The sequence below is a fragment of the Balaenoptera musculus genome, chromosome 2 (assembly GCF_009873245.2).
Source record: "Balaenoptera musculus isolate JJ_BM4_2016_0621 chromosome 2, mBalMus1.pri.v3, whole genome shotgun sequence".
Taxonomy (NCBI): domain Eukaryota; kingdom Metazoa; phylum Chordata; class Mammalia; order Artiodactyla; family Balaenopteridae; genus Balaenoptera; species Balaenoptera musculus.
Window position 1 is genome coordinate 64,852,020 of NC_045786.1, and position 25,796 is coordinate 64,877,815.

Below are 25,796 nucleotides of genomic sequence, written 5' to 3' on the forward strand. Positions count from 1 at the left end.
CTGTTAGAACTGCTTTTGCTGCATCCCATAGGTTTTAGATCGTCGTGTTTTCATTGTCATTTGTCTCTAGGTATTTTTTGATTTCCTCTTTGATATCTTCAGTGATCTCTTGGTTATGTAGTAATGTATTGTTTAGCCTCCATGTGTTTGGTTTTTTTATGTGTTGTTCCGTGTAATTGATTTCTAACCTCATAGTGTTGTGGTCAGAAAAGATGCTTGATATGATTTCAGTTTTCTTAAATTTACTGACGCTTGATTTGTTACCCAAGATGTGATCTATCCTGGAGAATATTCTGTGTGTGCTTGAGAAGAGTGTGTAATCTGTTTTTGGATGAAATGTCCTGTAAATATCAATTAAGTCTATCTGGTCTATTGTGTCATTTAAAGCTTGTGTTTCTTATTAATTTTCTGTTTGGATGATCTGTCCATTGGTGTAAGTGAGGTGTTAAAGTCCCCCACTATTATTGCGTTACTGTCGATTTCAACTTTTATAGCTGTTAGCAGTCGCCTTATTTATTGAGGTGCTCCTATATTGGGTGCATATATATGTATAATTGTTATGTCTTCTTCTTGGATTGATCCCTTGATCATTATGTAGTGTCCTGCCTTGTCTCTTGTAGCATTCTTTATTTTAAAGTCTCTTTTATCTGATAATGAGTATTGCTACTCCAGCTTTCTTTTGATTTCCATTTGCATGGAATATCTTTTTCCTTCCCCTCACTTTCAGTCTGTATGTGTCCCTAGGTCTGAAGTGGGTCTCTTGTAGGCAGCATATATATGGGTCTTGTTTTTGTATCCATTCAGCGAGCCTGTGTCTTTTGGTTGGAGCATTTAATCCACTCATGTTTAAGGTAATTATCGATATGTATGTTCCTGTTACCATTTTCTTAATTTTGGGGGGTTTGCTTTTGTAGGTCCTTTTCTTCTCTTGTGTTTCCCACTTAGAGAAGTTCCTTTAGCATTTGTGGTAGAGCTGGTTTGGTGGTGCTGAATTCTCTAGGCTTTTGCTTGTCTGTAAAGCTTTTGATTTCTCCATTTGAATCTGAATGAGATCCTTGCCAGGTAATCTTGGTTGTAGGTTCTTCCCTTTCTTCACTTTAAATATAGCATGCCACTCCTTTCTGTCTTGTAGAGTTTCTGCTGAGAAATCAGCTGTTAACCTTATGGGAGTTCCCTTGTATGTTATTTGTCGTTTTCCCCTTGTTGCTTTCAATGATATTTCTTTGCCTTTAATTTTTGTCAATTTGATTACTGTGTGTCTCGGCATGTTTCTCCTTGGGTTTATCCTGCCTGGGACTCTCTGCACTTCCTGGACTTGGGTGGCTATTTCCTTTCCCATGTTAGGGAAGTTTTCGATTATAATCTCTTCAAATATTTTCTCTGGTCCTTTCTCTCTCTCTTCTCCTTCTGGGACCCGTATAATGCAAATGTTGTTGCATTTAATGTTGTCCCAGAGGTCTCTTAGGCTGTCTTCATTTCTTTTCATTCTTTTTTCTTTATTCTGTTCCATGGCAGTGAATTCCACCATTCTGTCTTGCAGGTCACTTATCCGTTCTTCTGCCTCAGTTATTCTGCTATTGATTCCTTCTAGTGTAGTTTTCATTTCAGTTATTGTGTTGTTCATCTCTGTTTGTTTGTTCTTTAATTCTTCTAGGTATTTGTTAAACATGTCTTGCATCTTCTCGATCTTTGCCTCCATTCTTTTTCCGAGGTCCTGGATCATCTTCACTATCATTATTATGAATTCTTTTTCTGGAAGGTTGCCTATCTCCACTTCATTTAGTTGTTTTTCTGGGGTTTTGTCTTGTTCCTTCATCTGGTACAAAGTCCTCTGCCTTTTCATTTTGTCTGTTTTTCTGTGAATGTGGTTTTCCTTTTACAGGCTGTAGAATTGTAGTTCTTCTTGCTTCTGCTGTCTGTGCTCCCTGTCTTTCTCTTTCTGAGTTACTTCGCTTAGTATGATAATCTCTAGTTGCATCACGTTGCTGCAAATTGCATTATTTCTTTCATTTTTATGGCTGAGTAATATTCCATTGTGTATATGTACCACATCTTCTTTATCCATTCATCTGTCGATGGACATTTAGATTGTTTCCATGGCTTGGCTATTGTGAATAGTGCTGCTATGAACATAGGAGTGCATGTATGTTTTTTTTTCTTTTAATCAAAGGGAGAAGTTATTTTTTTCTTAAATATATGTTTTATTTATTTTAGTACATTACAGTTGCCATTCTTTTTGATGCTCTAATTATCTTGTTTCTGACCAGTGGGAACCATTTCCAGTTGTCTCTTAAGTCTTCTAATATCCTGATAGTCTTTAATAGCTTCTTTGACTTCTGATATTCTCTTTTTTAAAAAAATATTTATTTACTTATTTATTTATTTATTTTTGGCTGCGTTGGATCTTTGTTGCACAGGATCTTCATTGCAGCATGGGGGAGCTTTCATTGCGGCACACGAGCTTCTCTGTAGTTGTGGCATGTGGGCTCAGTAGTTGCGGCATGCGGGCTCTCTAGTTGTGGCGCGCAGGCGCCAGAGCACGTGGGCTCTGTAGTTGTGGCGTGCAGGCTCCAGAGCACATGGGCTCTGTAGTTGCGGCGCGTGGGCTCTCTAGTTGTGGCTTGTGTGCTCAGTAGTTGCGGCGCGCATGGTCTTAGTTGCTCCGTGGCATGTGGGATCTTAGTTCCCCGACCAGGGATTGAACCCGTGTCCCCTGCGTTGGAAAGTTGGTTCTTAACCACTGGACCACCAGGGAAGTCCCAGGGTGCATGTATCTTTTTGAATTACAGTTTTGTCTGGATATATGCCCAGGAGTGGGATTGATGGATCATATGGTAATTCTATTTTTAGTTTTCTGAGGAACTCTCATACTCTTTTCCATAGTGGCTGCACCAACTTACATTCCCACCAACAGTGTAGGAGGGTTCCCTTTGCTCCACATCCACATCCAGCATTTGTTATTTGTAGATTTTTTAATGATGGCCATTCTGCCAGTGTGAAGTGGTACCTTATTGTAATTTTGATACGCATTTCTGTAATAATTAACGATGTTGAACATCTTTTCATGTGCCTATTGGCCATCTGTATAAGAAATACTTTTTGAATTAAATTAATACTTTGTTCCACAAGTTGTTTTATAACCGTAGTAACAAAACCTGAACCTTAGAGTGCGAGAAAGGTAAATTATAGGCTCGTCTCAGTTATGAATGTAAACACATTCCAAAATAAAATATTACGGTCAGTTATATCTCAAACTGGGGGGAAAAAGCCAAAAAATTAATGAACTGAATCTGTACTGTATGTAAAAATACGGTATATCATTACTAAACAGGATAGTTCAACATAATGAAATCTATTAAAAATAATTCATTAACAAAGAGGAAAATCTACATGAACTTCTTATAGACTCAGAAAATCACTTGATAAAATTAAGTAACTATTCCCATAGATTGTAGAAAACTGGGTTAGAAGGTAACTTCCATATCCTAAGGTATCTACCAAAAATGTACAGTAAACATCATACTTAATGATGAAACTTTAGAAACAAACTGCTTAAAATCAGGAACAGAAAAGGATGCCTGCTTTCTCTGCTTCAGTTCCAATTACTATTTTAGAGTTTAGCCATCTCCGGAAGATAAGAAAAAGTATTAAAATTGGAAAGTCGTAAACTTCATTATTCATAGATGATATGGTTGTTTACCCAGAAGTTCCAAGAGGTTCCATAGACAAACAGTTCAGATTAATAAGTAGTTTGGCAAGGTTACTAGAGTCAAGATTAATATACAAAACCCAGCAGCATTCCTGTACTCAGCAGAAGTCAATTAGAAGATACAATATTAAAAAATATACCTCAGGGGCTTCCCTGGTGGCGCAGTGGTTGAGAGTCTGCTTGCCAATGCAGGGGACACGGGTTCGGGCCCTGGTCTGGGAGGATCCCACATGCCGCGGAGCAGCTGGGCCCGTGGGCCACAGTTGCTGAGCCTGCGCGTCTGAAGCCTGTGCTCCGCAACAAGAGAGGCCGCGATAGTGAGAGGCCCGCGCACCGCAATGAAGAGTGGCCCCCGCTTGCCACAACTAGAGAAAGCCCTCGCACAGAAACGAAGACCCAACACAGCCATAAATAAATAAAAATAAATAAATAAAAAATTTAAAAAATATATATATATACCTCATACAATAGCAATTAAAGTCATATGGTTTCTAGGAATAAATCAAGATGTGGATGGCCATCATTTTAAAAGTCGTAAAATTTTATGGAACAACATCAAAAGCAAACTAAAAAGAGTGATATATTCACAGATGGAAGGATCTTTTTTTTATTATTATTATTAATTATTTATTTTTGGCTGCGTTGGGTCCTGGTTGCTGCACGCAGGTTTTCTCTAGTTGCGGCGAGCGGGGGCTACTCTTTGTGGTGGTGCATGGGTTTCTCGTTGTGGTGGCTTCTCGTTGTGGAGCATGGGCTCGAGGCGTGAGGGATTCTGTAGTTGTGGCTCACGGGCTCTATAGTACAGACTCAGTAGTTGTGGTGCACGGCTTAGTTGCTCCGTGGCATGTGAGATCTTCCCGGACCAGGGCTCGAACCCGTGTCCCCTGCATTGGCAGGAGGATTCTTAACCACTGTGCCACCAGGGAAGTCCGGAAGGATCTTAAAGTGGGTAATTCTCTCCCAATTGTGTAATTTCAATCAAAATTCCATTATGCTTTTCAGTGGAATTTGACAAATTGACCTTAAGTTTTAATGGAAGGATCAAAGGCCATTAATAGCTTTCTACGTTATAAGGGAGGATTAACTTTAATGTAAATTTCACTGAGGGCACAAACTGTGGTTTACTGCTGCATTTCTTATTCCTAAAACAGTGCCTGGCACATAGGAGGTACTCAGATAAATACATACGGAATTAATTAAAAGTGTTATTGACATACAAATAAGCAGACCATCAGAACAGAGAACCCAGACATACACTCTATTTGTAAGGGAACTTGGTAAGGTCAGAGGTATGGCTTTATAAGTGGGAAAGAGGTGGTTAGGGGGGAAGAGTACCTTTTCAAAAACCAGCAGTGGGACAACTAGTTTTCTATCTGTATGGGAGTGGGGAAAGAATGTTTTTAATTCCCTCCTCATACCATACATAATGTGAAAAGCAAAACTATAAAATTTTAGAGGAAAACATAGGAGTTTTTCTGTGATATGTGTATGAAAATTTTCATTAGACACAGAACAGAAAGGAAAAGATTTATGTGTTTGATAACATTAAAATTGAAAACTATTCTGTTGGCCAAAAGGTTCATTAGTTTTTTTCCGTAAGATGGCTCTAGTAGCACTTAGTTGTCTTTAACTTCATTCAAAACAGTTTTGTTAGATTGTATGTGACAGTTGAAATATCAGCATGCATTTAAAAAAAGATTTATCAAAATTGGTGAATTTTTGTGTAGCCATTTTAATATTGAAGATGGAAGAAAACAACATTTTTGGCATATTATGCTTTATTATTTCAAGAAAGGTAAAAACACAACTGAAACGCAAAAAAAGATTTGTGCAGTGTATGGAGAAGGTGCTGTGACTGACCGAATACGTTAAAAGTGGTTTGCGAAGTTTCATGCTGGAGATTTCTCACTGGATGATGCTCCATGGTCGTGTAGACCAATTGAAGTTGACAGTGATCAAATCGAGGCATTAATTGAGAACAGTCAACATTATACCACAAGAGAGATAGCCGACATACTCAAAATACCCAAATCAAGCACTGAAAATCATTTGCACCAGCTTGGTTATGTCAATCGAAATGGCCCACCACCAACCACACCAAAGGCTGGTGTTTATCCAAAGAAGGTGATGTTGTGTATTTGGTGGGATTGGAAGGGAGTGCTCTATTATGAGCTCCTTGTGGAAAACCAAACGGTTAATTCCAAAAAGTACTGCTCCCAATTAGACCAACTGAAAGCAGCACTCAATGAAAAGCATCCAGAATTAGTCAACAGAAAATGCATAATATTCCATCAGGATAATTCAAGACCACATGTTTCTTTGATGACCAGGCAAAAACTGTTACAGGTTGTGGACTTCCCTGGTGGCACAGTGGTTAAGAATCTGCTTGCCAAAGCAGGGGACATGGGTTCGATCCCTGGTTCTGGAGGATCCCACGTGCCATGGAGCAAATAAGCCCGTGCACCACAAATACTGAGCCTGCGCTCTAGAGCCCATGAGCCACAACTACTGAGCTCATGTGCCACAACTATTGAAGCCCGTGCACCTAGAGCCTGTGCTCCACAACTAGAGAAGCCACTGCAATGAGAAACCCACGCACCACAATAGAGTAGCCGCCTCTCGCCACAACTAGAGAAAGCCTGCGTGCAGCAGTGAAGACCCAACGCAGCCAAAAATAAATAAATTTATTAAAAATAAAAAAAACTGTTACAGCTTGGCTGGCAAGTTCTGATTCATCTGCCATATTTACCAGACATTGCACCTTCAGGATTTCCATTTATTTTGGTCTTTACAAAATTTTCTTAATGGAAAAAATTTCAATTCCCTGGAAGACTGTAAAAAGCATCCAGAACAGTTCTTTGCTCAAAAAGATAAAAAGTTTTGGGAAGATGGAATTATGAAGTTGCCTGAAAAATGGCAGAAGGTAGTGGAACAAAAGGGTGAATATGTTGCTCGATAAAGTTCTTGGTGAAAATGAGAAACGTGTCTTTTATTTTTACTTGAAAACCGAAGGCACTTTTCGGCCAACCCGATAAAAGCCAAAAGTCTGAAAAACCAAGTCTGAAAAACTGTCACAGCCAAGAAGAGCCTAAGGAAACACAATGACTAAATGTAGTATTGTTTCCTACCTGGAATTTTGGGAAAGACGAAAGATATTAGGTAAAAACGAAGGAAACCTAAATACAATATGGACTTTAGTTAATATATCAATACTGGTTTATTAATTGTAACAAATATATTGGTGTGTTAAAAAGTAGGGGCAGCTTGTCAATCAGTGGGGCTTAACCGCTGGTTGTGGCCAGGGAAAGAAACAGTCAAAGAGAGCCCTGCCGAAATCACTGCCATCCCAGAGTGACTGTGCATGCTCAAGGCTGCTCCGTGTAAGAGCAACGTTAGCTGTTTCGCAGTGTGGGGGCGACAGACTTCACTAGACTCATCAAGCCAATCACTGAACAAATAAGCAAAAAGCCACAGAACCAATACCTAGTCTTGCTGTGTTACCTGAAATGTCTAGTTTCCAAAGGGAAAAAAAAGAATGCAAGACATACAAAGAAAGGAAAAACCTACGTGTTTGGGGAAATAGGCAACAAAAACTGCCAGTGAGAACAATCGCATATTAGATTTAATAAAGACCTTAAAGTAGCCATTATAAATAATGTTCAAAGAACCAAAGGAAACCATGCTTAAACAAAGGAAGAAGTGTTGACAGTGTCTCATCAAATAGAGAAGATAAAGAGATTATTAAAATTAATGACTTTTTCAGTAAATTTCAAAATTTTTCAATAAAGATATCATTAAAAAGAAAAAAAATAGGGACAGCTAGCTGTGAGATATGTGGGAACTCTCTATACTATCCTCCAATTATTCTGTAAGTCTTAAACTTTTCTAAAAATTAAGGTTTTATTTATTTATTTGGCTGCACCGGGTCTTAGATGCGGCATGTAGGATCTTTGTTGCAGCATGCAGGCTCTTAGTTGCGGCATGCGGGATCTAGTTCCCCGACCGGGGAGGATTGAACCCGGGCCCCCTACATTGGGAGCGTGGAGTCTTAACCACTGGACCACCAGGGAAGTCCCTTAGGTTTTTTTAAAAAAAATACTATAACCAAAGTGGGAAAAGAAAGTCAGATTGGGAGAAGATATGAGGCCCAGAGTACCCAAAGGATATATAAAGTTCTACAAACCAATAAGAAAAGACTAAAAACTAGTCCTGTTTTGTAAAACATCAGAAATTATCAGGTGAAATTGACTAGGGCTAAGAAATGTTTAGTTAAACTATAAAAATGAGTCACAGTCATTAGCAAAGTAGTTAACAGCTTTGATGTCAGACTTGGGTTTAAAAATCAGCTCCATCATTTATGACTTTGGGGGGTCCTTGAGCGGGTCATTAACTCTTTCCATCTATTTCTTCACCTGTAAATGATAAATAACACCTTTACAGGGCATCAGAGACTGAGCATCCAATTAACTACAGCTATTCTTCATGACTATTTAAGAGAGCTATTTAAGCAAAACATCAACTGCCCATGCATTTCCCTTTATTTTGTGTAGTTCAGGGGCTTACTAGATTCAACATACTGTTCAGACAAATTCTACTACCCCACGTTCCCGTATCATAGTAAAAACTTCCTGTTAAGATGTGTTTCACAGGAATTTCCTGGTGGTCCAGTGGTTAGGACTCCACACCTCTGCTTGGGACCCGGGTTTGATCCCTGGTCAGGGAACTGAGATCCCAAAAGCCACGTGGCATGGCCAAAAAAAAAAGTATTTCAAAAGACTAAGCAATATGATATTTAAAAAAAATAAAAATAGTCAAGAAATAGAAAGATGAAATACAGTAGCATCTATTGAGAGAGGTGCTCTGAAGCATTTCTAGAAACACACCTATGACACTGCTTACTACTATACTATTAGTGACAAGAAAGTGGATTTTGTCTTTTTCCTTAACCTTTGAATCTGCGTTTGGCTAGGACTAATATCATGCCTTCACTCTTAATAAAAAACAGATAAACTATAATTTTAGTAATAAAAAAGTTCAGCCTCAAAAAAAAAAAAACTAACTTATAGAAAAATGTATGTTCACCCAGATAAGAATGGATATTTCGCCATGATGTTCAATAGTACTTCTAATTTATGTTGTCCCCCAACCTTGTTTTTTGTTGAAATGTCTAGAAGAGCATACTTAATACATATATATTATGGTTGTCAGGCAATTCGTTGAATTTGTGAATTCAGTGGCAAATTATATTATCTAGTGCTTTCTTTTTTTTTACAATTGCAAAAATCTACTTTTCATTTTTTATTGAAATATATTTGACATATAACCTTGTGTAATTTTAAGGTGTTCAACACCTTATAATGTATAGTTAGATCATTTATATATTATAATATTGCCATTGTAGCAATACTTAGCACCTCTATCACATTTCATAATTATTCTTTCTTTTTACTAGTTGGAATAATCAAGTTCTAGTCTCTTAGGAAGTTTGATGTTTATAATACAGTATTGTTGTCTATATTCACTGTACTGTGCGTTATATCTCTAGGGCTTATTTATACTTGTTGCAAGTAAACTTAACATCTTTCCTGTCCTCCCACCTCCTATCCCCAAGTAACCACCATATTACTCTCGAGTTTTACAAGTTTGGCTTTTTAAAATTCCACATATAAGTGACATCAGACAGTACTTCTCTAACTTATCTCGCTTAGCAAAATGTGCTCAGGGTTTATCCATGTCGTCTCAAATGGCAAGATTTCATTCCTTCTTATAGTTGAATAATATTCCATTGTTATTATATATAACACATTTTCTTTGTCCATTCATTCATTGGTGGATGCTTAGGTTGTTTCCATGTCTTGGCTATTGTAAATAATGCTGCAGTGAACATGGGGGTGTAGATATCTTTTCAAGGTAGCATTTTCGTTGTCTTCAGATAGATACCTAGAAGTACTTATTTATTATTTATCTTTGATGTCTGGATCATATGGTGGTTCTAGTTTTAATTTTTTGAGGAACCTCCATACTGTTTTCCATAGTGCCTGCACCATTTACATTCCCACTGACAGTGCGTAAGGGTTACCTTTTCTTCACATCCTTGCCAGCACTTGTTACCTCTTGTCTTCTTGATGATTGCCATTCTTTTTTTTTTTTTTTTTTTTTTTTTTTAGTTTATTTATCTATTTAATTTTGGCTGTGTTGGGTCTTCGTTTCTGTGCGAGAGCTTTCTCTAGTTGCGGCAAGCGGGGGCCACTCTTCATCGCGGTGCGCGGGCCTCTCATTGTCACAGCCTCTCTTGTTGCGGAGCACAAGCTCCAGACACGCAGGCTCAGTAGTTGTGGCTCACGGGCCTAGTTGCTCCGCGGCATGTGGGATCTTCCCAGACCAGGGCTTGAACCCGTGTCCCCTGCGTTAGCAGGCAGATTCTCAACCACTGCGCCACCAGGGAAGCCCATGATTGCCATTCTTAACAGGCATGAGGTGAGCTCACTGTGATTTTAATTCGCATTTCCCTGATGATTAGTGATATTGAGCATCTTTTCATGAACCTATTGGCCATTTGAAAGTATTCTTTGAAAAAATGTCTGTTTAGTTCTTCTACTCACTTTTTAATCAGATTGGGGTTTTTTGTTTGTTTTTCTGATATTGAGTTGTATGAGTTTTTTAAATATGTTTTGGATATTAACGCTTTATCTGATACATAGTTTGTAAAAATTTTCTCTCGTTTTGTAGGTTGCCTATTCATTTTGTTAATTGTACCTTACTGTGCAAAACCTTTTAAGCTTGATGTACTCCCATTTGTTGCTTTTGTTGTTTGTACTTTTGTTGTCATATCCAAAAAAATCAATGCCAAAACCAATGTTGAGAAACTTCTTCCCTATGTTTCATTCTAGGAGTTTTATAGTATCAGATCTTATGTTTGAGTCTGTGATACATTTTGAGTTAATTTTTGTGAGTGATGTAAGGTATGGGTTTAATTTCATTGCTCAACATATGTTAATCCAGTTTCCCAGCACCATTTGTTGAAGAAACTGTCTTCTCCACTTTGGGTGCTCTTGGCTCCCTTGTTGAATATTAGTTGACCATATAGGCTGGGGTTAATTCTGGGCTCTTTATTCTGTTCTTGCTCTATGTGTCTATTTTTGTGCCAGTACCATACTGTTTTTATTACTGTAGCTTTGTAGTACAGTTTGAAATCAGGAAGTGTGTGATACCTCCAGCTTTGTTCTTTTTCTTCAGGATTACTTTGGCTATTTGGGGTCTTTTGTGGTTCCATAAAAATTTTAGGATTTTTTTTCTATTTCTGTGAAGAATACTGTTGATATTTTGATGGGGATTGCATTGAATCTATAGATGGTTTTGAGTATTATAGACATTTTAACAATATTAATTCTTCTGATCCATGAGCACAGATATTTTTCTATTTGTTGTGTCTTCTTTGATTTCTTTCAGCAGTCTTATAATTTTTGTTGTACATATCTTTCACTTCCTTGGTTAAATTTATTCCTGGGACTTACCTGGTAGTCCAGTGGTTAAGACTGTGCACTTCCACTGCAGGGGGTGTGGGTTTGATTCCTGTTCAGGGAACTAAGATCCCACATGCCACGAGGCACAACCAAAAAAATTTAAAAAAAAAATTACTCCTAAGTATGTTACTGTTTCGATGCTGTTGCAAATGGGATAGTTTCATTTCTTTTTCATATGTTTTCTCCTTAGTGTATAGAAATGCAACTAATTTCTGTATGTTGATGTTGTATCCTGCAACTTTACTGACATCATTGATTAGTTCCAACAGTTTTTTAGTAGAGTCTTTGGGATTATCTTTATACAGGATCATATCACCTGCATTTCTATATACAGGAAGAGTAACTTATTCTTCCCCAATTTGGATGCCTTTTATTTCTTTGGCTTGCCTAGTTACACTATCTAGGGCTTCCAATACTATATTGAATAAGAATAGTGAGAGTGGACATCCTTGTCTTATTCCTGATCTTAAAAGAAAAGCTTTCAGTCTTTCTCCATTGAGTATAATGTTAGGTTTGCATTTGTTATACATGACCTTTATCATGTTTAGGTATGTTCCTTCTATACCCAATCTGCTAAAGGTTTTTATCATGAAAGGATGTTGTATTTTGTTAAATGTTTTTTCTGCATCTATTGAGATGATCAAGTGACTTTTATCTTTCATTTTATGAATATATATTATGTTTATTGATTTGCATATGTTGAACCATCCTTGCATACAAGGCATAAATCCCACTTGGTCATGGTGTACAATCCTTCTTTTTTTTTTTTTTTTTTTTTTTTAATTTTATAGCTACTTTATTTATTTATTTATTTATTTTTGGCTGTGTTGAGTCTTCAGTTCGCGCGAGGGCTTTCTCCAGTTGCGGCAAGTGGGGGCCACTCTTCATCGCGGTGCGCGGACCGCTCTTCATCGCGGTGCGCGGGCCTTTCACCATCGCGGCCCCTTCCCGTTGCGGGGCACAGGCTCCAGACGCGCAGGCTCAATAGTTGTGGCCCACGGGCTCAGCTGCTCCGCGGCATGTGGGATCCTCCCAGACCAGGGCTCGAACCCGTGTCCCCTGCATTAGCAGGCAGACTCTCAACCACTGCGCCACCAGGGAAGCCCTACAATCCTTCTTAAGAGTTCTTGAATTCAATTTGCTGATACTTTGTTGAGAGTTTTTGTTCCTATATTCATCAGGGATATTGAACTATCGTTTTCATTTCTGTAGTGTCCTTATCTGGCTTTGGCTTCAGGGTATTGCTGGCCTCATATCAATAGAATCAGTTTGGAAGTATTACCTTCTCAAATTTTTGTAAGAGTTTGGGAAGGATTGATGTTGATTATTCTTTGAATGTTTGGTAGAATTCGCCAGTGTAGCCATCTGGTCCTGGGGTTTTTTCTGTTGGGAGAAATTATTTCAGACTTTATTTATTATTATTATTTATTATTATTTTATTATTTATTATTTATTACAGACTTTTATTATTACAGACTTAATTTTATTTATTATTTTTTTATTATTTACAGACTTATTTATTTATTTTTACAGACTTAATCTAGTTTATTATTTATTTATTTATTATTATTTATTATTTATTTATTTATTATTACAGACTTAATCTAGTTGGCTATTATTGATCTGTTCATATTTTCTATTTTTTCCTGATTTAGTCTTTTTTTAATTTATATTTTATATTGGAGTGTAGTTGATTAAGAATGTTGTGTTAGGGCTTCCCTGGTGGTGCAGTGGTTGAGAATCTGCCTGCTAATGCAGGGGACACGGGTTCGAGCCCTGGTCTGGGAAGACCCCACATGCCGTGGAGCAACTGGGCCCGTGAGCCACAACTACTGAGCCTGCGCGTCTGGAGCCTGTGCTCCGCAACAAGAGAGGCCGTGATAGTGAGAGGCCCGCGCACCGCGATGAGGAGTGGCCCCCGCTTGCCACAACTAGAGAAAGCCCTCGCACAGAAACGAAGACCCAACACAGCCAAAAAAAAAATTAATTAATTAATAAAAAAAGAATGTCATGTTAGTTTCAGGTGTACAGCAAAGTAGTTCAGTTATACATATACATGTATCTATTCTTTTTCAAATTCTTTTCCCATTTAGGTTATTACAGAATATTTAGCAGAGTTCCCTGTGCTATACAATAGGTCCTTGTTGTTATCTGTTTTAAATATAGTAGTGTGTATATGTCAATCCCAAACTCCCAATTTATTCCTCCCCTTTGGTAACCATAAATTTGTTTTCTAAGTCTGGGAGTCTTTCTGTTTTGTAAACAGGTTCATTTGTTTCCTTTTTTTTTTTTTTTTTTTAGATTCTGCATATAAGTGATATCATCTGATATTTGTCTTTCTGGGTTTTTTTTAAATATTTATTTATTTAGGCTGCACTGGGTCTTAGTTGTGGCATGTGGGCTCTTAGTTGCAGCATGCGTACTTCTTAGTTGCGGCATGCTGACTTCTTAGTGGCGGCATGCAGACGCTTAGTTGTGGCATGCAAACTCTTAGTTGCGACATGCATGAGAGATCTAGTTCCCTGACCAGGGATCAAACCGGGGCCCCCTGCATTGGGAGCTCGTAGTACCCACTGTACCGCCAGGGAAGTCCCTTTCTCTGTCTGACTTACTTTACTCAGTATGATAATCTCTAGGTCCATCCATGTTGCTGCAAGGGGCATTATTTTGTTCTTTTTTATGGCTGAGTAATATTCCATTGTATATATGTACACATCTTCTTTATCCATTCCTCTGTTGATGGATATTTAGGTTTCTTCCATATCCTGGCTATTGTAAATAGTGCTACAATGAACATTGGGGTGCATGTATGTTTTCAAATTATGGTTTTCTTTGGGTAGGTGCCTGGGCATGGGATTGCTGGGTCATACGGTAGTTCTATTTTTAGTTTTGTAAGGAACCTCCGTACTGTTCTCCATAGTGGCTGTACCAGTTTACATTTCCACCAACAGTGTAGGAGGGTTCCCTTTTCTCTACACTCTCTCCAGCATATATTATTTGTAGATTTTTTGATGATGGCTATTCTGACCAATGTGAGGTGATGTCTCATAGTTTTGATTTGCATTTCTCTAATAATAATTAGTGATGTTGAGCATCTTTTCATGTGCTTTTTGGCCATCTGTATATCTTCTTTGGAGAAATGTCTATTTAGATTTGGGTTGTTTTTGATTGGGTTGTTTTGTTTGTTTTTGATATTGAGCTGCGTGAGCTGTTTGTATATTTTGGAGATTAATCCCTTGTGGGTAGCATCATTTACAAACCCCATTCTGTGGGTTGTCTTTTCATTTTAGATATTTTAAATATAGTAGTGTGGATGCGTCAATCCCAAACTGTGAACTTATCCCTCCCCTTTGGTAACCAGAAGTTTATTTTCTTAGTCTGTTAGTCTGTTTCTGTTTTGTGAATAGGTTCATTTGTATCCTTTTTTTTTTTTTTTTTTTAGATTCCACGTATAAGTGATATCATATATTTGAAGTGATTATTGGTATCACTCCTTTCTGTCTCCTTTCTTTTTTTTTTGTTTCTACCTTTGTAAAGTGGTGGTTTTCCTTAGTGATTTGCTCAGTCTTCCCCCCACCCCCACCCTTTTTTTTTTTTTAATGTTTCATGCCTCTAGATTTTTGTTTTGTGGTTACCTTGTGGCTTATAATATATCTCATAGGTAAAATAGTTCTTTTCATGCTGTTGATAGCACCTTGGTTTCATTCACCTATAAAGATTCAACCATTTTTACTCCTCCCCTTTTATACTTTAGATGTCCCAATTTACCTCTTTTTATGTGTACTTTCATTTGTTTTTATGTCACTAATTAGCATCATTCTGTTTCAGCTGAAGAACTCCTTTCAGCATTTCCTGCATGGCAGGTTTTGTTTGTCTGGGAAAGCCTTTATTTCTCCTTCATAGCTGAAGGTCAGCTTTACTGGATAAAGTATTCTTGGCTGGCTGTATTTATCTTCAACACTTTGAATATGTCATTCCACTCTCTCCTGGCCTGTAGAATTTCTGCTGGGAAATCCGCTGATAGCCTTGTGGGGATTCCTTTGTAGGTTACTTTTTTTTTTAACCCCTGGATGCCTTTAAGATTTTTTCTTTTTTTTCTTTGATTTTTGACAGTTTCATTATAGTGTGTTTTGGAGGTTTTTTTGCATTGAGATAATAGGGTGTCCTGTTAGCTTCTTGGACTTTTATATCCAATTCCCTCCCCAGGCTTGGGAGATTCTCAGCTATTATTTTTTTAAATACACACTCTCTGCTCCCCTCTCTCTCTCTGCTCCTTCTGGTAGACCATTATTCTTATATTTATTTTCTCGTCATATATGAGAGTTCTCGTAGGTTTTCTTCACTTTTTAAAAATCTTAGTTCTCTCTCCTCCTGAGTCGTTTCTAAATTTCTACCCTCCGAGTTGCAGATTCTTTCCCAGATCTCATCTGCCTTATTTCCTAAGCTTTCTATACATTCTTGATCTCATTCATTGAATTCTTCAGCTCCAGAATTTGTCTGGTTCTTTTTAAAAATTTCAGTATATTTGGTAAACAACACCTTACATTCAGTAACTTTATTTCTATATTCTTGAATTGCCTGAGTTTTCTTGTAGCTCAGCAAATAAATCCTTCATCACAGCTGTTTTTAATTCTTTATCAGATCACAGTATTCTGTGCCTTCGGGTTCAGTTGCTGGAGAATTATTGTTTTTCTCATTGTGATACCGTATCACCGTGATTTTTCATAGTGCTTGGTAAAATGTGCCCCTGCCACATTTTTCTTTTATTAGTTGCTTACTTTGTTCAACACTGGCAATTAGAAACCTTGCTTTTATTCTCCAGAAGGTGGCACCATAGCTCAAGTTTTCGGTTTCTCTACCTGAGCTGGCTCTGGGGCTGTGCTAGGGAGTGCCTGTAAAAAAGCTGGCAGCAGAGTGGGCACGTGTGGGCTCAGCCCCTGTGGTTGCCCACAGCCTGGCAGGGAGAGCCTCCACTGCGGGGAGCCCCCAGAGGGCCATGCATGGACCTCCTGCTGAAATCTGAGGCAGACGGCAGGGAGTGAGATACCTCAGTGCCCTTTGTTCTTGTCTCCCTCTTTCCACTTCCACTCGTCAGGGAGGTGGCTCCTGAGGAATTCGTGCTGCTGGAGAGAAACAGGTTCGTCCAGCTGTGACCAGCCAGGCAGCCCCTTAGAGGCCTCTGTCCCTGGCAGTGGGCGCCCAGTGTGCTCCTGCTCCTCCTCTGCCTCCAACCTGGTCTCCGTCCCGCTCCCCACAGTGTGCCTGGTTCTGTCGGGCTGGCTGGACCTCCTGTCCACCCGGTGCTGCACTCTCCAGTCTAGCTTCCCACCACGCCCACCGCAAGTGGGGCTGAGGCAGGCCCAGCAGCTCCCTTGGATCTGCAGCCCTCTCCAAGGTCCATCCACCTAACCTTCCGAAGGCCTCATCGGTAGAAATCCTTTGGATGTTCTGGTGTAATGTACAGGGGTACTTTTGTTCAGTTATGAACGACCCATTAGTTCCGTTTTTTTCCCTCTTTTATTTACAACTCACACTGCCGTGATGCTGCCATCGCTTGCTCCTCTACCTTATATCTATGCATGTGAGTTGGGTATAATATCAATAATTTAAAATTTTCATACCTGGAGACTGATGAGTGCTGGGCTTGAAACCCTAAGTTGAATGAAGTAAAAGGAAGATTCCAAATCAAACACAGTCTGTGTGTGAAGGATTGCCCAGGGGCTGCAGTACACCCAGTGGGCTGGGAGAATATTCCTGGTTTTCAGCAGAGGAAATAGCCCCTTTTGAAGCTGTTCCTTTTCATGCTGAAACAAGTATCAACGTGGTGAGAGAAATTTCTAGTGCTTTCTTTTAATTCATCCCACAAATGTGCCAGCTAAATGCAAGGCACAATGCTAGGTTCTGGGACTAAGTGTTAAATTACTATCACACAACCTTGTATTTCTTAGTGCTTTTTGTTTCAATTCTTTTGGTATATCTAAATGTCAGAAAGTACATACATACAAAATTCAGAACACCTTCCTAAAATGGTTTTAGTATTGGCCAGTCTCTGACATCTTTATTTATTTTGAAAGTTTGAATTGTCAAATATATGTCTAAAGTGCATTCTTGCAGCTAATCAATAGCAGCATTTGTTTTGTTTATAAACCCTTAAGAAACATTCAGACAAGAAGTAGAAAAGTCACAATAAAAAGCAAAGCGTGATCTAGATATATTCTTCCTTAATCACCCAAGACAAATACATGCATGAATTAGTTTATAAGTATACAAGAAATATACAAAAAAAATAGCATTATAAAAAAGTTCATACGGCATGAGAAAGAGGGGTCTTTCTCTGCTATTAATATTAAATATGGCAAGGTGTATAATATAAAAAAAGTTTGTAGAATCCTAGATATCTTTGGAGCCATGGGGGAATCTTTATGTAGGCCAGTGTATGATGATATATCTGAGGTCTGTGGTATTCAACAAAGCTAGAGTTCTACAAGATGATTCATTCAGAAGACTCCTTCTGGTATTGCTTTGGAGACATCACCAACACAAATGAAAATGTTCTTTTGTTATTGGGACTGTCAATTCATGGTTTCTTGCGCCTAAAATGAAAAAAAATGAAAACCAGCATTTAGTGCTGAATTTTGCAATGAACCTTTAGGAGGGCTTTGAGAGAATTCCTGTTTTATCATGGGAAGAGTTAAAAGTCCTTCAAAGAAAGCAAATAACTTATAAAATATGCTTATCTAGTATTAAATTTAAAAAACAGAACTTTCCATCTTTATCCTGTTGCATTGACTTTCCAAACTGCCTAAGGAATACGTGTGTCAAAAATGGACACATGGACCTGTATAGGTAGATATTTGAAAAGCAGCGGGTTTGATTAATATGGGGAGAAAAATGGGCCATAAATTCTGCCATTCTGTTTTATTTTAGCAAACACTTTTTGCTGTAACAAGAGGGGAATTAGGAAAGAATGAATTACACGAGGAGCTGTCATCCCTGACTCCAGCCTCCCCTCCTCATAGATGATCTCAGTTCAGCCTCTGAAAACTTTATGAGCACAGGCAAAAACAGGAACAAGAGCGAATGTTCTTACAGCTCTAATTGCTCTTATTCAGCACCCCCCACCCCCGCCCCCGGGTTCTCAGCACTGCTACTGCCTAGTGCAGTCTGCCAGTAGGGCCCAGATATTCCAACAGGCAAACAAAAACCACATAGGTCCTCTAAAAAAAAAAAAAAAAAAAAAAAGTGGTTGGTAGGGAGAAGGGGTGGTGGGGAGGGAAAACACAGAGAGAAAGGCCACACGTGGTCGGTACTCACTTGGGTTGTGCGTGGTGCTGATACCCAGGCCCCAGCTGAGACCCTGCTCTCATCTCTACAGCCACAGAACACTGAGAGAAAAACCACAGAAGAGGAAAGATTAGCTCCTCTCAGCAGTCTATTAAACAGACCTATTTAGATAGATTCAACCAAGGTGAAATCCAACATTGCTTTCTAGTCCAGTGCAGATACGTATGTTAAAATACCAATCAGGTACTTGAAATTTATTTGATGTGCCACAAAAATTGTGAGGTAGAAGGGTCTTTAGAGATCATACAGGTAAATCTCCTCATTTTCTATCAGGAAGAAGAAAGTGGCAAAGGCTAGAGCTTGGCTGGCTGACCCCCACCTTCCCATGATCTTTATGTGAATCTCTCCTCAGGAGTTAACAGTTGCACAGGGAAGTTCTTCTCCTGAGAAGATTCCCATCAGTTTGATGGGCATTCTTGTTATTCTAGGGTGATGCTCTCTGACTGGATTCTTGGGCCCTATCCCTCTACACTCAAAACGGGCTTTGCACTGAAGAGCTCCAGGAAAACCAGAGCAGAAATACAAATACCTTCTCAGCTGTGCTGGGGACAGGCCTACAGGCTGCACTGGCCATGTGGGATCAGACCTTAGTTGTTTGTTTCAAAGAGCATGAAAAGCTACAGCTGTAGGGCTTCAAATATGACATCCCTAGCAAATACTTCGTCCTCCTACCCTTGTTTCTACGTCGGTCCATTCAGACTCTGTTCCATCTGGTTGGGCAGGTGCTCCCGTGGAAGATCTTCGTTTTCGACTACAGAAAAAGGGAAAACACAATGCAACAGTTATTTTTTGTATCTAAGAACAGGAAATATATTAGAAATCGGGAAATACCATATATACTCCTTCAGAGAATTGATACATTTTACAGGCTAGTCTGTTCCTCAAGAATGAGCAGCTAAGAAAATGACAGCCCTCTAAAGAAAGGAATTTGATGATCACTCACCCAGTTGGTGATTCTTGTTTCAAAGTCTCAATTTCAGTAAACTGGACGGATTGTCCACCACCCCTTGTTTTATAAACATCACCCTACAGCCAAGAGAGAAGGTCACCATTACACTTTTTATACATCCAAAGGATAAATTTAATTTGAAATACATATGTATGTTTAAGACTCTACTGTTTTATGGAAACTCCCATCCACAAAACCAGATGGTGCTTGGACTGCTGGGTCTGTACCGTTAAAATACTTTAAGGATTTGTGTACATATCTCTCACTAAACAAAAGAAGTCCAATGCAATATAATTAGTAGCATTCTTAATTGCAGAAAATAACATTCCTTTTTATTCAACCTATAATTTAAAAACTACACTAGAGATCAAGAAATCTGTCAGAAATTTGTAAATGTTAGAAGGCAATATACTTTCTTCTCTGGATGTACCCCTCCTCTCATATTCAAATAACAGTACAGTTGTTTTTGTTTTTGTTTTGCCGCACTGTACAGCTTGTGGGATCTTAGTTCCTGGTCCAGGGATCGAACTCGGGCCCTCAGCAGTGAAGGCGCAGAGTCCTAACCACGGACTGCCAGGGAATTCCCTCAAGTAACAGTACAGTCAAAGGTAGGAGTTCTTTGTTTGGTTTACTTCTTAAGTAAGGGTTAAAACAAAATACATATTAATTAAAAGCTCTGGAGTTCCTCTAACAAATCTGAGACTCTAAGCGTCATTTGACGGAAAGGAGCAGATTTAGTTCCAATTTAGCAGATTCATAATCTAAGTAGTTACTTTAGTTTTCTAACAAACAAAGAGGTTTTATCAAATACCCATTTAAGTTCCAGTTGACACTGCCTGTGTGTCATCAGAGGAAGAGTAAATGGTTTTTTGTTCAGTTGACTTTTTGAATATTTTCTTCTCTTGTGTAAATTTTTTACCTTAATTAGCTTAGTTTCAATCTCCCCATCGGAGGCTAGTTCCTGGTGGGTCAGCATGTACTTCTCACACTTAGCTAGTGCCTTTTCATTTGCAACAGATACAGTGATGGCATGAGGGACATGTGGCTGCATGACTGTTTCAGTTTGCAGGTTAGAGGCAGGCTTATGATCTACCCATCTGTCTCCCGCAGAGCGTGATCGTCTGTGTCGCAGACGAACTGGTGGTGCATTCTGATCAGGTTGAAAGAGGAATCAAGAAACAAGCATAACCCAGAATTAATTTAAGGGTGCTATTAGAAGTGCAGCAGTTTTGGCTACATTAGTTGGTGACAATATCAAAACAAATGCATGAACCTTTCTTTTCAAAAGCTAAACGTTACTCAGGCAATTCAAATGTTCTCTTTGTATTTAAACAAAACCAACGAACATCTTTTAACACCAGCTTGTGTATATGTATTATATATTCTACTAGGGAGCTTCCCTTTCAACAAAGAATGGAAGGAAAAGTTCTGGTCATGCCGCTAGTCTTTCCTGCATAGGTGGTATTCAGGACAAGTAATTCATTTTGCATTCTTAATCAAAAACCAGTATTTGTGCCTGTTATTGTGAGGTAATCTGTTAGGTCCATGACTATGTTAAAAGCTTCAGAAAGATCAGCAGAAGCCCTAAACATATCTTAAGCCTCTAAACAAAAGAGAAAATACTCCTATTACAAACCAGGACCCTCCCCAAAGCTGATGGAGCTGTAGACTACAGAATGCTAAAGAACATAAGGTATAATGAGAACCTTGTGTATAAAATGATTAAAAGAATGTAAATAAAATACTTCTGAGTACTTTAAAAAATCTCAAAACAGAACTTTTTGAAAAGTTCAAAAAACAGTAATGGCTAAAACATACCAACTTTTTTCCCCCAAGCGTTTCATAAAGGTTCCAAGAACTAGATAAAGAATATACTGTCAAATCAGCCTCTATCATACAATGAAAAACTAAATGCTTCCAGTAAAATGTTATATAACTTTAGGACAGTTAAATTTAGCACATTCAGCCTAAGGGGGAAAAAAAAATCACATACAGAACATAGTTAATAGTTTCTTTGTAACTTTGCAAACATCTTTCTGTTTACAAAACTGAAAGGAAATGAAACAGTCTGCCACAGCCCAAATCCTTCAAAGCTGGTCAAGTATGAACATCTAATTTAAAATGCGTATACGGAGAACTGAAGTGTTTTTCCCTGTACAAGAAACAAATGAAGCACTAGTGACAAATCAGGATACTAAAACATGGGCAATAGAGTTTGCCACTATGGATGCCCAAACCTCACAACAAGCAGGAAACTTCCCATTCTTAAAATAGCTTAATGTTGAAAAGGAAGAATGTGGCTCTCATGTCCTACCATTTAGCAAAGGTGACGGATTTCTCAAACACACTTAGCAATAAATACATTCTGAGACAAGCTTTGGAAAGATGACAGTCCTTACATTCTACTGTCATTTATGAAATAAATGATATTTTAAATTTCTTCCTCACTGAAGTATAAATTCAGTCCACCTGACCTAATTTTTGACCAAAAAACCTAGATGCATAGATACTAGCCTAAACTTTTCTCTGCTGCACTTCTAAAGAGATTTTGATTTCAAATGAAGAAGTTAAAGGACCTCTAGTAAATCCTCTTAAATATCTCATAGCCAAATTAGATATTACATTAATGTTGACCAGGCATAAGTAGGCCTTGAATAGTTTTCAGTCTATAGACTTGCATGAAATAAGGGGGATTTATTAGAGTTGATCAGAAAGACCAGCCACCATGATTTGCTCCCTAAAAGGGTTTAAAGCAAAATCTGCAAAGTAAAGAACTTAAGCGATTTTAGAATTATCTGTTGCCTTGGTAAAATACCTTGTAATTCATCATCATCCCTTAATAATCAGGAATGCAGGCCACCTGAATGAAATTTTTCTGCACCCTAAATTATACAACAAGAAAATCTAAAGCAAATGTTTACTGTAAGATTAAGTTGTTTAGAAGAAAAATTCTTAAAGAGATGTATTAAAATTTTACTAAATGTAAATTCACAGTATTAACTTTGTCCACTTACTCAGATTCAAAGGAAAACTTTACCTTAATCCTTAAGAAGAAAATATAGACATGACTTTGTTTAAACAAACACCCTTGAATGAGGCAGAGCCCTTGTAAATTGAAATAAAGGCCTTGAGATTAAAAGCAATGTATTGGAGATGGAAACCTTCCTTCAGCAGTTATAAAACAGCTGGCCTGGGCTCTTCAAAAAATAGTCAATGTCATGAAAATCAAAAAAGGGGAGGATGGACTATTTTATATTGAAAGAGATTAAAGAGAGATAATAACCACATATAATGTCACCTTGATAGGACCAAGGTTTGAAAAAAGAAAAGCCATTATTGGGACAACTGGGGAAATGTAAACATGAACTGTATGTTAGAAGGTACTTTTCAGGGTTAACGCTTTCTTAGGTGTGATGAAGATTGTGGTTATGTAGGACACGAAGTCTATGACTTACTGTCAAAGGTTCAAGAAAAAAAATATTTACAAATCTATTTTTCAAAATAAAAGTCTGGGAAAGCAATTTTAAAAATGAAAGTTCGAAAACAGCAAAAAGTCTAATTTGGGGAAGAGAAACCAAAATCAGAAATGTAAAACGTGCTCTAAGACACTCAGTCACTGGCTTTGTGGGTGCTCATCAGTTTATGCAGCTGAAAAGCACATGTGACTCTGGGATGTGCCCCACTGACCTGCTTTCACTGAACACGAGGCAGTATTTCTGTGCCAGATGGGTTTAGGCTTTTTCAGATGAAGAGCTAGGCCTCAATTTCAGGGTGATTTGATCTTTCAAACTAACAGAAAAATTAGACCTTGTTTATATTAGAGCTCACCCATCTTTCCGTTGAACTTTCTGAACCAAGTTAAAAAAACACAGAAGATTAAAATCTATTGCTACGATGCTTTAAAATAATACTGGCACTAACCCTGCTGCAGTGATCCTCTTCTATTTCTATCTCATTTCTGAGTGAAGGAACCACCTCCCTGCCTTCAGTCCAGTACATCCCTCGCCTTCTGTCTGACACGATACAAGTTTTACTTTGTCCTGGCTCCCGCTGCCTACGCCTTGCAATAGATGTGACATTGAGAGGTGTGTTGTACGCAGGAATTTTCTGCTCCCATTCCGAAATACAGGAAGCTACAGAAATGCTGCTGCAAGAGTTAGAGCGCCTATGTAGCTGTGGCTGGCTCATGAGTTGCTGGCCGTTGGAAATCTGAGCAATATAGTTACTAGAAGGCTAAAAAAATTGAAGAGAAATTAATGAGCAAGACTTGAAAAAGTGAAACAGTTCATTACTTTTCTATAATATTTAGCACGGGAAGACAACATGATAATTTTTGTACTAAATTACTAACTTTTATACTAAATTTGTGTTTATACTAAATTTTAAAATATTTGTAAATAGAAATTTGAGAAATACAATAATATAAAACAAAAAATTGATTCTCACAGAAATAGTCACCTAATCTGAACAAACTTTCTCTAGTACTACTAAGTTACTATACAACTACAAATAACTTACAGGTACTGGTGATGGAGAAACAGATCTTCGAGTAGCTTTTTCTCGATCGCGCTCCCGAGAGGGTCTCTCTGGCCTTTCAGTTTTGGGTTCAATAACGATAGCCTTCAGTTGTTTCAGTTTTTCATCTTTCACCCAGAGTTTATTTTGCATCTCCAGCTGTTTGGCTGCCACTCGACGCTCCTGAAGATTATGTATGGCAATAAATATTCTAATTAATTCAGTTCTAGCAAACAAGTGTACCAGTTTACCTGAACACTTTACTTCCTAAAGATGACAGTTCTCCAGTTCTTCATAATGCTTATTAATTTGTTGTGACTTGTAAGGGCAGAGGAAGGAAGGAAGAGGAACTGAATAGGGGCTGCTGTGGCCACCACCACTAAAACCCTACCCCAAGTACAAGTGATTCAGAATGCTACAATTAGAGGTGAATCATCCCTGACATGAGCACTGTGTGAATGACACTCACGCATTCTTTCTCCCACTTCATGGTTGTTTCTGTCACCATGCCTTGCAGCCTGGCTTCTAGTCTGCGCTTGTCAGAAAACTGTCGCTGAAGTTTCTGATTCTGGGTTTCCAGCTCCTGTTGCAGATTGCGCTTATCTTCTTCATAGATAGTCGTTGTTTTCTCTAAAATCTCAACCTGGGAAAGTAGCCCATTATGTTCAGCATTTGGTATGTAAACATTTCAAGTAGCTTTAAAATAATCTCTCTCATAATCTTCTTATGCAAGCATAGTTACGGAAAGAAAAATCACGGAGAAAGCGTTTCCTTCTAAAATTTCATCTGAATTCCCACCTCCATGCCTAGAAATGAGAACTTTTAAACAAGTTCCTCACTGAAAGATGAAGTTATAACTGATTTCATGTAAAAATTACTTTTCCTGAAAATTAAGGCCTAAAATTTAATTTTTAGGCTACTTTCAGAATAGAGAACACTATATTGGTTGAGATTAGCTTCTCTGTAGAATGAATGTGTACCCCCTAAATGATCCTCAGTAAATGAGAGAACAAACATTACACAGTAGTAAATCAAAAAGCAAGCTATAATCAACGCTAAACTGTAGAACATTCTCTTCGATTGCTAGAGTCTATCTCATAAAATTAAAGAGTGTATTACCCCTTTTATGCTTTTCACTCATATTTCCTCTTTTTGGGGATGGGATGAAGATTAGTAAATAACCAAATGATAACTCCCAGTAAGCAGCAGCTGCAGGCCAGTCTAGCAGAACGGCTAAGTCAGAGACCAGTGCTAAATATACATCCATTATAATACCAAAGCCAACCTTGTATTCTAAAGTTTTGTTTTTCTTCTCCAGTCGTTCAATTTCCGATTTCTGTCCTGAGATCACCTTTTCCTTTTCATTTAGTTTTCCTTGAACGTAATTTTCTTTATTTAAAACAGCATTGTCAAATTCTTGCAACAAAGCTTTAAAAGTAATAGCTGAAACAAGAGCATGCAGGCCAAGTTTACTCCGATTCGAAAATAACCGATGAAATCAACTTTTATGTGATGTGGGCAAGTTATTTTTTTCTGAGCACATTTCCTCATTTCAAAATGGGGATTTAAATACCACTTATCTCACATTTTTCTTATGAAGATGATAAGTGTAAGTACATTCACTGAGCACTTACTATGTACCAAGCTGTTCCTGTCCTACATGATTTTCATACATTATCTCATTTATCCTTACAGCACCCTCTGAGGTAGGAGCAATTACAATCCCCATTTTGCAGATGGAAACTAGAAATAAAGG

General features: G+C 38.2%; 1 protein-coding gene and 1 long non-coding RNA gene across 8 annotated transcripts in view; one reads left to right on the top strand and one right to left on the bottom strand.

Annotated features, from left to right (window-relative positions):
- Positions 1-25,796, top strand: part of LOC118889177 — a 34,510-nt gene that overhangs the window by 8,059 nt on the left and 655 nt on the right. The window contains exon 2 of the long non-coding RNA XR_005018433.1: positions 20,019-20,133. This is a non-coding gene — a long non-coding RNA (uncharacterized LOC118889177). The remainder of the gene's footprint in view (positions 1-20,018; positions 20,134-25,796) is intronic.
- Positions 17,250-25,796, bottom strand: part of KIF23 (kinesin family member 23) — a 34,324-nt gene continuing 25,777 nt past the window's right edge. For 2 of the 7 annotated variants that reach the window (XM_036840806.1, XM_036840796.1), the window contains 8 exons: positions 25,326-25,483; positions 24,510-24,683; positions 24,044-24,223; positions 23,447-23,758; positions 19,520-19,602; positions 19,249-19,327; positions 18,547-18,617; positions 17,250-17,825 (listed from right to left, as the gene is read on the bottom strand). In XM_036840806.1, coding sequence (XP_036696701.1) covers positions 17,810-17,825; positions 18,547-18,617; positions 19,249-19,327; positions 19,520-19,602; positions 23,447-23,758; positions 24,044-24,223; positions 24,510-24,683; positions 25,326-25,483 — 1,073 coding nt within the window. In that variant the 3' untranslated portion in view covers positions 17,250-17,809. Of the gene's footprint in view, positions 17,826-18,546; positions 18,618-19,248; positions 19,328-19,519; positions 19,603-20,444; positions 20,676-23,446; positions 23,759-24,043; positions 24,224-24,509; positions 24,684-25,325; positions 25,484-25,796 lie in introns of all 7 variants that reach the window. The other 5 variants (XM_036840824.1, XM_036840817.1, XM_036840776.1 and 2 more) reach the window with 4 other exon arrangements.